The 14,573-nt window shown below is 40.7% G+C and overlaps 2 protein-coding genes across 2 annotated transcripts; both read left to right on the top strand.

Moving 5' to 3' along the window:
* The first annotated feature begins 6,285 nt into the window (after positions 1-6,285).
* On the top strand, positions 6,286-7,848 carry LOC102308158 (E3 SUMO-protein ligase ZBED1). The gene is made up of 2 exons (XM_005923069.3): positions 6,286-7,167; positions 7,550-7,848. The coding sequence occupies exons 1-2, from the start codon at positions 6,414-6,416 to the stop codon at positions 7,846-7,848; spliced, it is 1,053 nt and encodes a 350-aa protein (XP_005923131.3). The 5' UTR covers positions 6,286-6,413.
* A 19-nt stretch (positions 7,849-7,867) lies between these two features.
* Positions 7,868-8,853, top strand: LOC121814572 (E3 SUMO-protein ligase ZBED1-like). The gene is made up of 2 exons (XM_042221160.1): positions 7,868-8,178; positions 8,268-8,853. Exons 1-2 carry the CDS (start codon positions 8,071-8,073, stop codon positions 8,658-8,660), a joined length of 501 nt encoding a protein of 166 aa, XP_042077094.1. The 5' UTR covers positions 7,868-8,070; the 3' UTR covers positions 8,661-8,853.
* The last annotated feature ends 5,720 nt before the right edge of the window (positions 8,854-14,573 follow it).

Raw genomic sequence — 14,573 nt, 5'->3', positions numbered from 1 at the left:
GTATATAAGAGATGTTGGTGTACTATAACTGAAGTAATGTTGTTAAGCCCTTAAAGCCATATTCTTTTATTGTCATGACTGTATTTGAAGCTATTTTTATTTTTGTATGATACCTGATTTATATGGAATATGGCTGAAGTAAACTAAGCTCTAAAATATTTAGTCAGTCATTTGTTTAATAGTAATTTAACATTATATAATTCACATATAAAACTATGAATTGTAATTTTAAATGGTTTAAAAGCATGTAGAGTAGCATATGTAGGCAAGTATATTTCTCTCTTTTGTTTATCAAGAAGCAAAGACAAAAAGGAAAAAAAAGAAACAGGGCAGGGTTCGGTGGTTGAATCATCCATCCCCACCAATGCCAAAACCAAATCTACGCCCTTGCACAGTGGCTCAGAAGACATACACTGCATATGTTGGAAAATAACCCCCTACTCTACAAAATTCAAATCCATCTCACACAAAATAATAATACAAAATAAAGAATAAGTAGTTATCATTTAAAGTAAATAGCATCCCTGCTATAACTGGATAATTGTACTGGGACAATGGGAATATGTTGGGCAAAAGCTTTGTTGTGGAGGAAAAGATGAAAGCCTTCATACACTTTATGCACACTGTTGAGTCCCTGGTATCATTTTTGTTTTCAGAGGGGACATAATTTGCACAACAAAGTAAATTCTAATGGTAAAACACAATAAAAGCATTCTGTAAATTAGCAGTTGCATCCTAGCTGCTGCAGGTGGGTGAAAGAAAACCCCAAACACTCCCACAGCTGTGGTTTAAACCCCCAAATCTTCCACCTTGGAGAGCATCGGCACTGTCCAAACACTGAGATGATAAGCCAAGGATTAGCTATCTGACTTCATCGCCGCCCGGGTTTCGTTTGAAAAAGGCTTTCGTTTCACACTTTTGTTTTCTCTGCTGTGTCGGTTAGAGCCAGGAGCCTCCTTTACGCTGAGACCACCTCGTCTAACCCCAACAGTGCATTCGTCTCACAGAGTCATGTTGCATACCAGTATAATCATATCTGAGGAAAAAAACACAAAGTCTCTTAGATCAGGAGTTTTGCTATCTGGGCGGCTGAACTATCCAAGCATGTTGGAGTAACCCGAAAAAAGAAAGTCTATCAAGATTCTGTCTTCTGCTGCAGCTGTGATCAATCACATCTATTAATGACACTCTGGACTGTTTAACTTTTACAGTGGTCAAACTTGAATGGTACCTGTTCTAGTTAGTTGTATCTCAAAGACTTTAAGAAGGACCCAAAAAAGTGTCTTCTGGTTTCACACCCCTATCATCAGCACATCATTTGTCAGGGAAAGCTCACAAGCTATAGTGACAAAAATAACACATTCTCACTTCAAAGTCATGACATGCTGGCGCCTGGTAAGGATCCTCGTCTCATCATAGTTTAAGCCAAGGGGTGATTCTAAGCATCATTTTATGAAGCACAGGCATAAGTCTTAGTCATTTTCCAACAAAACTCCACCCAGCTGGGTTAGCAGATGGATCAGGTGACTTTTAATCAATAAACCTTTAATTCAAGCCATATCTAGAACAGCTTTCTGTACTTTGTTTCTCAAGTTGTTTTGACTTTTCTGACAATGTTTGTTATGTCTGGTATTAAATTACATGGTTGGTTTTAGGTGCTTAAACCTGTTTGGTGAGGTGCAAACATCAAAAATAACTTCTGTAGGTGTACGCACTATAACAGATACTTGGACTTTTGGGTGAAAATATATCCTTTCACTATCCTGTCACAACATTTGTAATAAGAGTCTCCAATTTTTCTTCTTCTCCTTCTTTTGGCTTCTCCCTTTAGGAAAATCTTAGCATCTTAAACTCTACCATCACCTGTCTTTCTCTAAGCCCTACATACTTGCAGGTCTCACTACCATCTTGTAGACTTTTTCTTTCCCTCTTGCTGCCATCCTTCTCATCACGAATCATCCCCACTTTTCCATGGTAAGCATATTGCATGTGCTTCAACAGCAGCGTTGTCAACATTTGCATTGTTGACCTTGGAGTCTTCATGGCTCAGAATGAGCCACTTCATATACAAAAACACACCCTGTACTTACTAATGAATCCAAGAGCAATGATTCCTGAATCCTCCGTCAGGTGACTGTACAGTATTAAACCACTGATTTCGGCAGAAACTATAAAATGAAGATTCCATCAGTCTAAACTACAGCAGCCGTTTGCCTGAAATTAGAGTGTATGTTGGATCAGTGGTGAAGGAGATTCTTTCCTCTTAGTTTCTGACAAACACTTCCACTTAAAAAGAGATTAACCCTGTCAGCCCTGATGTTAAGGATGAAAAGAGCTCCATTCAAAGCTTAATTGTGCTCTGCCATGTACCAAATCAATGGCAGAGATGGGATCAAAAGCTCTCCTTTAATGGGTGCTCACCTGTTTGCCAGACAACAGCTCCCAGATCAACAGCTTCCTCAGCTCTACAAAAATAAAGAGAAGACAGAAGCCTGGGCCAGCATGTGAAACCCAGTGACTGTGTGTGCTGCTGTCAACACCCCAGGGCTTAGAAATGGGAACTGGACCAGAAAGGTAAACACACAGGGAGGGCAGGATGGAGGATAGAAGATGGAAGAAGAAGGGAGGGGGGGAACCACCCAGAGATCATATGAGGGTTGATTTAAAAAAAAAAAAAAAAGGCCTGTTCCAAATGCAACACGGTGGGGAGCATTCATGTTTGACAGTTGGATGATACCAAGTGGGGGTGGCTTCCTTTACTGAATGGAAGCTGTAATAATTTCTGTAGGATTCATGAGGAAAGAAACCTTTAGAGATAGATGACTGATGGGGTTTTGGGCAACTGCTCTGTTTCACCAGTACATCATTTGGGTAAATTCAACCTGTTTCCTCCAATTCAACTGGCTAGTTATCCCTAAGGTAGCATTCTGCTCCACCACCCCCTTAAAAACCCCAAAGTCGAACAGAAGATAAGCTTTTGTCTTTCTTCTCCACAGGAGGTTTCTCTCTATCGATCTGCCAACCAAGCAGAATAAAAACCTCAGACACAGTAAATCTTATTCTAATAAAAGTCAGATTAGAGGCCTTTAAAGTTCCCTTACCTGTAAACTAGAGTAGCATTGTGCTGGTTTTAAACGATGTGAAGACATGATGACAACAAAAAAGATTTCTAAAATCTTTTGGATTACAGCTTTTAATATTGCATAAGATTCTCTTTATATGCAAGCTTTAAGAAATATTATATACTCTTGCTATATGTAGGGATGGGTATCGTTTAGGTTTTATCCAATACCAGTACCAAACCGGTACTTTTGAAACTGTGCCAGTGCTTAAACGGTGCTCGAACCGGTGCTTAAGGAATGGAGAACACAAAATTGGTCCAAAAACCTCTCATGTTCAGGTGTTTTTTTTGTAAAAAGATAACAATGTTAGCCTTTTCTGCAGCTATAGGGGATTTATGGTATCACTCTTGGTTGGAAGCAGTGCTTAATCAATGGAAAAAACACAAACTTTGTCCAAAAACCTCCCATGTTTAGCTGTTTTCCACTTTTTCTTTGGTCATTTTAGCCTTTTTGGCCAGGGTGAAGGGAGTATCTGCCATCAAACAAGAAGTCAGCCACATGTAACTACGACGGTGTTTGCTGGTTCACCTTACATGCATTAATTTAATTTAGCCTACTGAACGTAAATTACACACGAACAACATTAAGCTACTCAGGCAGAGAAGAACGGCTGCTGCTGCCATCATCATCCGTCATCATTTCTGCTACACTGGCAGGGCTAGGGGCCAGGACTCTCCTCTTCGGGTTTTTGGGGGATGTTGCTAACTCCGGGTCTGATAACAGGCAACCCACCCGCAGTAGATGTGCTCGGTGTGAGGTCTCGCAGCAAGCTATCAAATACGGCGCATTTCTCGGCTTTTAAAAAAACGCTATGGTCGCCAGGTGTTTCATCAGATTCGAGGAGTTGTACCTCCTTTGCACAGTATCACCTTAAAGCACTTGTTGCAGGCTGCTGAGTTTGCATCTTTTGCTGTGAAGTACAGCCAGACTTTGACCGCTTCGCCTTGGGCATTTTTAATCTGTAGCTCTGCTCTAAAAGAACGTACGTACCTGGGCCCGCCTACTACGCTTGCAAAGGTAAAATGATTGGCTAGAATCCAATATGACATCTCAGGGAAAAAAAGCACCGAAATGTGCGCTGCTTTTCGGTCTGGTTACTACCGTTTATGCCATAATGGTACCGGATACCGGTACCCATCCCTAGCTATATGTTCATATCATTCAAGTGAATTCCCAGCTCAAAACCTGACTCATTAAAGACAAGCTTTATGACATCTACCCAGTTGATTTGTATCCCTGTCACACTGCACCTGATGGCCTCCATCCAGCATCCCTCCTGCCTCCTTCCTGTTCCTCTGTGGTTGAGTGTGATGCTCATTGGCTTGATGTCGATGGCGAGCTCCACCGGCCTGCCAGCCCCCAGGTCTCTCTCTCTCTCAATCAGGGGACAGAGTAGGGGGACGAACCCCATGCTGGGCGAGGGAGAAAGAGCCCCGAGGGTGCTGTCACCCTTCACAACTCCACCCACGTAATCTTCTTCCCCCATCCTACCGCCCCTATCACCAACAAACACCCCCCCCACACACACACACCCAAGTTGAAAACCCTGAACTCGGGGGGAGGCTGGGGGTTTCCTCAGCATCTTCCAATGAGAGATAATTCAGTATATTTTTTTTATGATAATTTATGAAAATCTGTCTCCCTGAAGTAATTTCACACATGCAAACACATTCAACCTGCTGTGTGAGTCGTGGAGGTTACATTACAATGAAGAAGGGAAACTAGTCTCACTGTAAATCGTTTTCTTTTCTAATAAAAAAAGATATAAAAAAGGATAATTATAGATAAGAGCAGGATGAATTAGGATGAATTAATGTCAGCGATGCAGCCCGTTGGATGAGTTGTTTAACTTTGTAAAAGCATCCTTCATAGAAAGATTATTGGTTTATTGCTAAATAAACCAAAATGCCTTTTAATTTTTGTGTGCAGAAAAGCTGTGCATTATACCCCTTCACTACTTCTTATGTTGATGAAAAAACATCAGTGGAAATCAAGATCAAAGCTTGTTTCTGGCACTGAAAAATATATTTTTGCTATCAAAGTCCAAATTTTATGGTATTATCTCAACATTTCTATTTTCTCATTCAAAACTCTGAGGGAAACAACTCAAAGTTAAGATAATAACCTAAATTTTTAGATTATGGATTAAAAATTTTTTTTTTTTTCAGTTATAGAAACAAGCTTTCATAGGGAGTTCAAAGACAAATCAGCATCATATAGCCACTTGTGTCTATATCTAGACCAGAAGTGATCCAAATAAGTGATCATATTTGGATCAGAGTGGAGTGCTAAGTTATCAGCTAATGACAAGCTAAAATCAAAAATGGTATATGTGCATCATGTAGTTAAGTTGGTAAAGCTAAACATAGCAAGAAATATTGTTTGTTGAATAATTACGTTAAAATTCTCCAAACGGGATAGACTGAGCATGAACTATCATTAAATGGTGATGATGGTCCAGAGGTCCAGTTCAGGCAATCGAATTAGCTGAATCTCCAAAAGTTGATTCTGTTCATCTGGACGTAGCGTTTTGTGGGAGAAACGTTTCGTCACTCATCCAAGTGACTTCTTCAGTCTCAGCTGACTGCAGGTTTCCCCAACCTTATAAACAGCACATTTGCATAATGACTGAAACCAGACCACTGAAGGAACAATGGGCTGGGAGGTCAGTTCCTTAATCTACGAAACGCTTCTCCCACAAAACGCTACGTCCAGATGAACAGAATCAGCTTTTGGAGATTTACTTACCTGGATGATTGAGCATGCATCAAGACGAATTAGCTGAAGTGACACCTAGAAGATAGCTAGCAGCTGCAGACATAAGTTTCCATCCTTGAAAGAGTTATTTCTGTTGTAAATTTGAACATTTCAACATGGGGTCCATGGGGACTGACTTACCTTTGACAATTGACTGCGTTTTGGGCATCAAGTGGACATTAAGCCCCTTTTCCATTAGTACCTACTCGGATCAACTCGCCACAGATTGCCTCGATTCAACTCGGATCAACTGGTTCCATTACAATCCTTTACTACCTAAGTTGTGTGGTTGTCATCATACCAACGCATCAAAGCGTCTTGTGAAGTAATTAATATGTGACACAATTAATTTTTTACCTGCTCCTCAGTCTGTGGCTTTTGAAGTTTTGAAACAGTCTATCGAGAGTGAACTAGCAAGCAAAGCTGTAGCCTACACAATGGCCTCAGGTTCAACAGAACCAGAGCCTGCGGGGATGCTAGTACCAAAGAGGAACTGCACATCAGCCGTGTGGGAATATTTTGGGTTTAAAAGAGATGATGTCGCACAGAGTCAGGTACTGTGTAAAACCTGGTCTTGGTAGAGTTTCTACATCTCGGGGAAACACTACGAATTTGTACCAGCACCTTAAGACTCGGCACAAAATAGAGTATGGTAGATGTATGGCTAAAAAATCTAGTAGTGTGCAGAATAAACCTAGTAACGTTACTCGGCAAGGATCACTGACCGAACTGTTTGAAGGTGTTACGCCATATGAACGCACTTTAAAACGGCACGTGAAAATCACCAAAGCAGTAACCCACTGCATCGCGAAAGACATGATGCCCGTCAATACGGTGACCAAGCCTGGGTTCAATAATTTGGTAACTACACTGGATAAGAGGTACAGAATGCCCTCCCGCACGTATTTCAGTCAGACTGCAATACCCGAGCTACATATGCAATGTAGGCGGAGGGTTGCAGCGGAGTTAAAGGCTGTTGAGTTTTTTGCTGCGACAACAGACATGTGGTCAAGCCGTACAGCAGAGCCCTATCAAAGTCTGACGGTGCATTACATTACCGAAGACCTCCACCTCGAAGCTCGCAGCCTACAAACGGCCTACTTCCCCGAAGACCACACAGGGGAAAACATTGCTGCTGGCCTGAGAGAGGGGCTTGCGTGTTGGGATCTCCCTGAAGACAACCTTGTCTGCATAATGACGGACAACGTGTCAAATATGGTGAAAGCAGCACAGCTGAACGAATGGACCAGGCTCCAGTGTTTCGGACACAGATTGCATCTTGCTATTGGTAAGTTACTGCCGTAAGAGAGAGAGAGAGAGAGAGAGAGAGAGAGAGCATGCGTATGCATGTGCGAGCCTGTGTATCACTCTCTCCCACAAACACACCACACTATTATTTATCTTGTTCTTTACTGCTGTTAATTCTAGATATGTTATGTCAACCCCACCCTGATGTACCCACCTCTTCTTATGTATTTTCTTTTTTGTTTTTGTCTTATGGTCTTATGTTCTTGTATGTCATGATGTATGTAACAATAGCTTTGGCAACACTGTTCCCATAGTCATGCTAATAAAGCAACTTTGAATTTGAGAGAGAGAGAGAAATGGTGAAACCTTGCATCATAACTGCAATTGTATGTCTAACACTAATTTTACTTTTTTCCCTCCAGAAAATGCAATCAAAGATGGTAGAGTATCAAGAGCAATTGGGCTGTGCAAGAAGTTGGTGGGGCACTTCTCGCACAGTTGGAAGAAAAAGGCAGCATTCACTGAGGCACAGAAGGAGCTTAAGCTTCCTGAGCACTCTCTCATTACTGAGTGCCCTACAAGATGGGGGTCCAAAGAGAAAATGATTGCCAGAGTGCTGGAACAGATGAAAGCCATATCGCAGGTATTGACAGGTGACCGACATGCACGCTCCCTCATCCCAACCTGGCAGGATGCTGAAGTGTTGGAGTCCATTCATTAGGCACTGCATCCTCTCTACGAATTTACTGATGGTCTTTCTGGAGAAGAGTATGTGAGCATCTCCTACCTCAAGCCAGTTCTCCATCTTCTGGCAACATCAGTCTTGGCTGAAGATGCTGAGGACACTGATCTGACTAGATCAATTAAAACCAAGGTCCTGGCATACCTCAACGACAAGTATAGTGACCTCAACACCCAGGAGCTTTTGGATGTTGCGTCGTTCATGGACCCTAGGTTCAAAACGCAATACATCAGCGCAGACAACCTTCCTGCCATTAAGGCCCGACTGAAGACAGAAATGGTGGAATCGGCTAGACGTACACATAATCAGGTAAATCCTTGAAAATTATATTTCCACAAACACATAATATTTATATATAAGCTAACTGCAAAACTAATGTCTCTCTTCCCATCTGGCAGGAGAAGAGGTCTCGCACTGAAACTGCTCAAAATTCTCCAAGTGCACAGGCCTCTGGGGGAAAGGCAAAGAAGACTCTTGGTAGTCTTTTTAAAACCAGTGCGGCCTCTTCAGCTTTGCCTCTGCCACTTGAAGATGTCGTGGAGGCAGAGTTGAATAGTTACCTGTTGACCCCTGTCATTGACGGAGAGGATGATCCCTTAGCCTGGTGGAAGGTGCACAACATTCACTTTCCACGACTGTGCAAGATGGCCCGCAAATATCTGTGTGTGCCAGCCACAAGTGCCCCCTCAGAGCGTCTGTTCAGCACTGGAGGGAATATAGTGACCTGCACTCGCTCATCCTTAAAGCCAGCAAAAGTAGATATGCTGGTCTTCCTAGCAAAAAACCTGTGAGCTAGGATGATTATGGCTAGCTGAGCCATACTCATTGTGCACTTTAGTTTGTGCTGTGTTGCTGTTACTTACTGCAGATAATCAAGATGTTCAGCCAGTTTTAATTTAAAGGCGTGTTTGTGTGTGTGTTTATACAATTGCTATTATGTTTGCACTTTATGTGTAATGTTACTGACTGCAGAGATCAGTAAGATGTGTGTATTTTTTATTTATTAGTTTTATTTATTTAATATTATTTTTTAATTGAATGACTGTCTAGTAGTTCACAGATGTCGAAAAACTGAGTGTGGTAAAGCCACTGATTTTTTTTATGTATATTTCTGCAATCTGCACATTGTACTGACTTTCATTTTAATGTTTACACCAGGGTTCCTTGTCAGCACTTTATGCTCAGATGTTTGTAAGCTAAAAATAAACTATTGTGTATGTTCAAATATACTGTTGTGATTGAAGAAGTTAAATAAAAATGTCAGTCATCAATTCATGCATCACCTCATGTCATCATAACAGAGGTCTGTCTTCCAGGAAAGAACAGTTTAAAATTAATGTAATATAGTATTGGCCATACTATATGATGTATTGCTTGTCTTTGTTTAATAATACAGAAGACAAAGACCTTAAAAAATAATCGCATATCGCATCGCAATCGCAATATTGGGGCAAAAAATCGCAATTAGATTATTTTCCATAATCGTTCAGCCCTACACCACCAAAAACATCTCTCTTAAACCTTTTCTCAGGCGAAACGTCTTCAGAGCTGAATTGACTCATTACATCTCCCCTCAGTCGAGAAGACTGGTAGTGGCGGTGATGGGGGCGGAGCTTGCAGTTAGTGGCACTTCATTCATCTGGCTTGAGGCTTGCCTTTGTTTTGCTGGCAGGTGCTTCTAATCCCGCTGTCAGAATAGATGTTTGAACAAGCCCATGCTCAGAAGCCCCTGTTTCACGTAATGCAGCCACCCCCACCTCCCAAACATGTGATATGATCCATACCACATGGTATAGTCATGGCTGATTATCCTGTGAAAGAGGCTGAATGAGTATACGCCACGTCAGTCATCACTTCATGAGCTGTTTTCACGTTCACTGAATTTAAAGAAAGGAGACATGCAGGAAAGCTGTGGAGTCCAAATTCAGTTTAAGATGCTTAGAAATCAGCTGTCTGATGTTTTATTGTTTTCACAATTATATTCTTTAGATTTAAATCACTTTTATTAAAACTGGCTCAATTTTGGAGCTTAAAGTTAAATAAATTATCCAGATTGTTTCTCTTGTCAAGTCAGGACAGTGTTTTTTCAGATTTTTAGAGGATTTACCATGAACGGTGCCGACAGGATTCTAACTTTTGCCAAATCCTGAATTGTCCTCTGCTGTCACCGCAACACTGATATTTTTGGCTTTGACTGAAATATTTTTAAATTTTTGGATAGGTTGGCATGAATGTCATTTGATACCTTCCTGTTTGGCGATCAGGCACTTTATTTATGGACCATCTTTCTGTGAAGTTCAAAGAGTGTCAGAGATGACTGACCAGGGAGTGGCTCAGAGGTCCTCGTGGAATCACCCTTAAAACATAGATCAGCTGAATTTTCTTATTTAGGCACGTACCCACTCGTCCCGAGGACCTGCCTCATAGAGCAAGCTGCTAGCATGACTGTAGCTTCTATAGCAATGACATGTTGACGTTAAACCAAAAATGCAATTTTTTTCATTGCATTCTTACACCAGTGGCTGTCTCCAGTATTACGACTTCAGAGATTTTAGCCTACTAGCTTCCCTACTGCACACATATCTAACAATAAGTCTAGATTATCTAATGCTGAATGCAAAACTCCAGCTGCTAGATTAATGAACACTAATAATTATGTATAGATATAGATGGAGTTATATAAATAGATACACAGATTTAGAGATGGATAATATAGCTAGATATAGATGTATATAAATGTATATTTCACTTTCTTTATCATATATATTTCTTGGAGCGTGCTCTGAGAGGAAACATCTTTGAGATAAAGACTTTTTTGTCTGCGGGGCAGATGAAGTACCAAAGAAATAACTGACACAACCTGTTTTTGGTAAAATGGGCTTCACATTTAGTGGCTTTGAATGAAAAAAAGATCTCAGTCCTTTCAGTCTGTCTTGACCTTCCCTCAGGCGTCATATCTAGAAGCTTCTCCATCCAATAAGCATCACAGTCTCTGACTTTTCTATTGATGACCGGAAACTGTATTGTTCAGGTTTGAGATTAAGTGAAAAGGCCCACTTTCTTTAAATCTCTCTGATTTAATGTAATCTTGTTGTTCACAGTTATAATAACGCCATTGATTTTGCCCTCAGGGGTCAAACCCTGACCTCAAAATGGACCTCCTTTGTTTGGTCCATGAGGTTGAGGACCACGGTAGAAGCTCACCTTTTAATCTCAGGGGTGAACTTTGGGCTTGTGGAGGTCAGGAGGACACGTGGAGGATACAAGCTTGCTGAAAATCCTTGGGAAGTTTTCTCTCAGCATTAACCTGGTTTCTGCCTGCCAATGATGGTCTATTTTTGGGGGGAGAAGGGGCCGCTGCTTTATTTTGGATTCCTGGTGGCCCGGCTGCTCAGCCCGAGGTCTCCAATAACCCAATTTGAGTTGACTTTGCCCGTTCAGGGAGAGCCGTGGCCCGGGGCTACGCGCTGTTATAATTCAAGTAATACAATGAAGTGAAACATGACAGAAACCACCCACACATGCACGCATATATGCACACGAACACACACGATCACACTAATTCAGTTCATCTCTGAAAGGCTCTGCCAGGAGGATCAGGATCGATAGAAGAGAGGAACTTCCCCTCTCTCCACAGATATCACGCTTTATTGAATATTTGAATGTTTTAGGAGGACAGAGCTCTGTTCTTCAAGCATTGTATCAAATATCCTTTTATTTTTTCTTATGTTCACTAATTTCATTGTCTGAATAAAAGCCCCTTTCCTTGACGATTCAAAAGGTAAGGAGGTTATACAGGAACAAGAAAAGTCATCCTTTAAAAATAGCAGTGGCATTTTATTATTATCAGAGAGCTATTTAAATATGGAAAAACCTCAAATTCATTGGTATTATTGCATGATTGCCAACAATCAAAGGCTTGTCTGACCCTAAAAAGAGTAGAAATCTTTAGCAGCTATCAAAAATATTTGATTTTAGAGGATATGGGCAATTTTCTATGTATAGGTTGCAAAACAGTTACGATTATTGGTTATTTTAGTTACCAATTAATCTTTTTCAATAGCTGTTAAGTTATTGTTTCTTGTTCTTTTCAATATCTTTAAGAAAATGAAAAATGTTTATTACAATTCCAATTAGAGAGACTGATTAAAACCCTAATTCTTTTAATCAGTGTAGTTGGTTTTTACTGTTTTTCTCCTTTAACTGAAGCAAAATCGTCTTTAACTGAGTTTAATACAGTTTATAAACCTGACGAGTCATTTACACTAAAAGGAATCAGAGGATATTGATGGAAGAAGAAAAGCTTTCGTGTATTTGGTTGTAATATTATTGTCTAACAGCCCACTGTTTGCTGAGTCTGATCCTGGTTATTCAGGCATATATTTGGAGATAAGAGAAAGCAAAGTGACCTATATTTGATGAATGTAAAGACAGCGCTGAGGTTTGCAATACAGCAAAGTATAAACAAAACAAAATGGTAAATAGCTGCAGTGATTTATTGAAACGTGCAAACATATATGAACATAGAGTATGTCAGGCAGTTTGTACAATATAATGAGCTTGATAGTTAAAATTTCTTAAGACCACCTTTATTCTTCAACACAGCCTAAAGAGTCTTTCTGTAATGACTGTTAAAATGTGTGTTTTTCTATCGAGGTATCCTTTAGTACATAGAACAGTCTGTTTGGGATCGTTGTTGTGCTGAACAATGAATCAGATCCTTCCCACGTGGTTTTTCATGGAGGATCAAAGTCTGTTGGTACTTTTCTGTGTTCATAAGTCATCAATTTTCACAAGATCTTCCACACCACTAGTACTGAGTAGTACTGATGTTTCAGTGTCTGAAATAACAGTTCCTTCAGATCAGTTCATTGATAATTAAGCAAATCATTCGCTAACATAGCATCATTACGTATAAATAACATAAAGTAATCATAATTATCTGTTGTTAGGTGTTTCTGAAGCTTAATCTCAGCATGTTTAAATAAAATATTTGACACATATGGTTCATGTCACTGTCATTAAATTAAATGTTTTCAGGGGAACGCTTTGCGGCTTACCACAAATGCATGATAATAAACTACAGTCATCATTATTTTAGTAGAAAACAAAGCACAAGCTGGGTTCTGTTTCCTTTAAAACATATTAGCCGTTGCAAATTATTTTCAGGCCAGGCTGAAACAATAACTCAGGCTGGGAATCTGACCCCATGCAGGACCACCCTGTTCATGGAAACTACCAGATTGCTTGACCAACAGCAACAGTGTGGCTGAAAAATGAAACTGTAGTTCATCCGGTGGCCACTGGAGGTTGGCTCCAAAACCTGTGATGAAAATGGAACCAAGTGAAGGGCCTGGAGTCAACATACAGAAATCATTTCCAACTTTTACTTATTGTAGATAGATCTTGTTGACCAAAAGTATTCTTTCAGTCATCGTGGTTATTTTTATAACTATAAGACTGATTTATCCCAATTTTCTGGGTTTCAAACTCTTTTGAAGCTCAGCTACTAATGGAGAGTCCTGCCAGAAGAAAAAAACTGGATGTTCTCACATTTCTAAACTCCTTGTTCGGATGAAATCTGTGAGATGACTGAAAGCTGTTTCCTGACAATCAGGTACACTGACGAAGCTGCTACTTCCGGAGCGATATGTGCGGTTTAACCCACTCTCGCTGTTTGGTGTTTAACAATCGATTTCCATGCATGTCCCAGTCAATATTCATTAATATCTTGATTAATTGCCCAGCGGCCCCAGGAACCAGGTTCAGAGTGTGTTTGTGGACGAGCCGGCCGGGGCTGCAGTGTGCTGGGAACTTAATGGTGCATTGAAGGGCTGAGATGTGCTTGCTCAGAGCAAGAAGCCATTGTTTGACTTGGCACGGCTCACGGCACCCCGGGGTCCATGCCATGAAAGACTTTCTGTTCGATGCCCAAGTGCGTATTGTTGGAAAAATTGTCCCCCCAAAAAAATTTGCATAGAAGAATCCAAAATGCATAATGTTCTGCAAATGACAGCTGCTTAGCTGAAACAAAGGAAGCAAAATGGCTTTTGGTTGCACTGCACTTGTTATGCTAATGAACCCCCCCACCACCACCACCGCCTGCCTTTATGGGCCACACCATACAAATCATGGATCCTTTTTTTTTTTTTTAAATTTTGCATTGTTCTGCTTCACTTTCTTTATCAGGATGTGAAAGTAGGCCCGTGCTGCAGCCTATTTGATTCATCACTGCTCATAAAAAAGCTATTTTAGTCGTTTAAACTCCTATTTGTGACGTCTTGTTGTGAATTAATGCTGGTGTGCAGCAGCTAGACAAAAGGCAAAAGGTTTATTTTGAAAGAAACACACGTAATGACCCCAAAATTGTTATTGAAGTATGTTAAAAATCAAGCAAAGACTTATAAAAACAGACACCTTCTCATTATCTTTAATGTGCTCTCAGATGTAAACCTGACTTCCTGAGAAAAGGTCGTAGCTCCTCTCTCTCTGGTATTTAGTATGCTAATGTATTCTCGCTTCTAATTCACCACCGAGGCTGAGAAACAACAAAAAGTGAGCAGTGAAAAGGAGGATCGGGTTTCAGCACAGCCTAATGACCAGTAGATTAATCACGGGACACGTGGAGCAGAGACGGTGACGGCGTCAACGCCGCTGTCAGGGCGAAAAGCTTCACCTGGCCAAAAAGTCAATGTGGCAGGAGT

This window comes from Haplochromis burtoni, unplaced genomic scaffold (assembly GCF_018398535.1).
Source record: "Haplochromis burtoni strain Fernald_Lab_line unplaced genomic scaffold, NCSU_Asbu1 Contig_61, whole genome shotgun sequence".
Lineage (NCBI taxonomy): Eukaryota > Metazoa > Chordata > Actinopteri > Cichliformes > Cichlidae > Haplochromis > Haplochromis burtoni.
The sequence above is the reverse complement of the archived record's forward strand: the minus strand, read 5'-3'. Positions and strand labels throughout refer to the sequence as shown.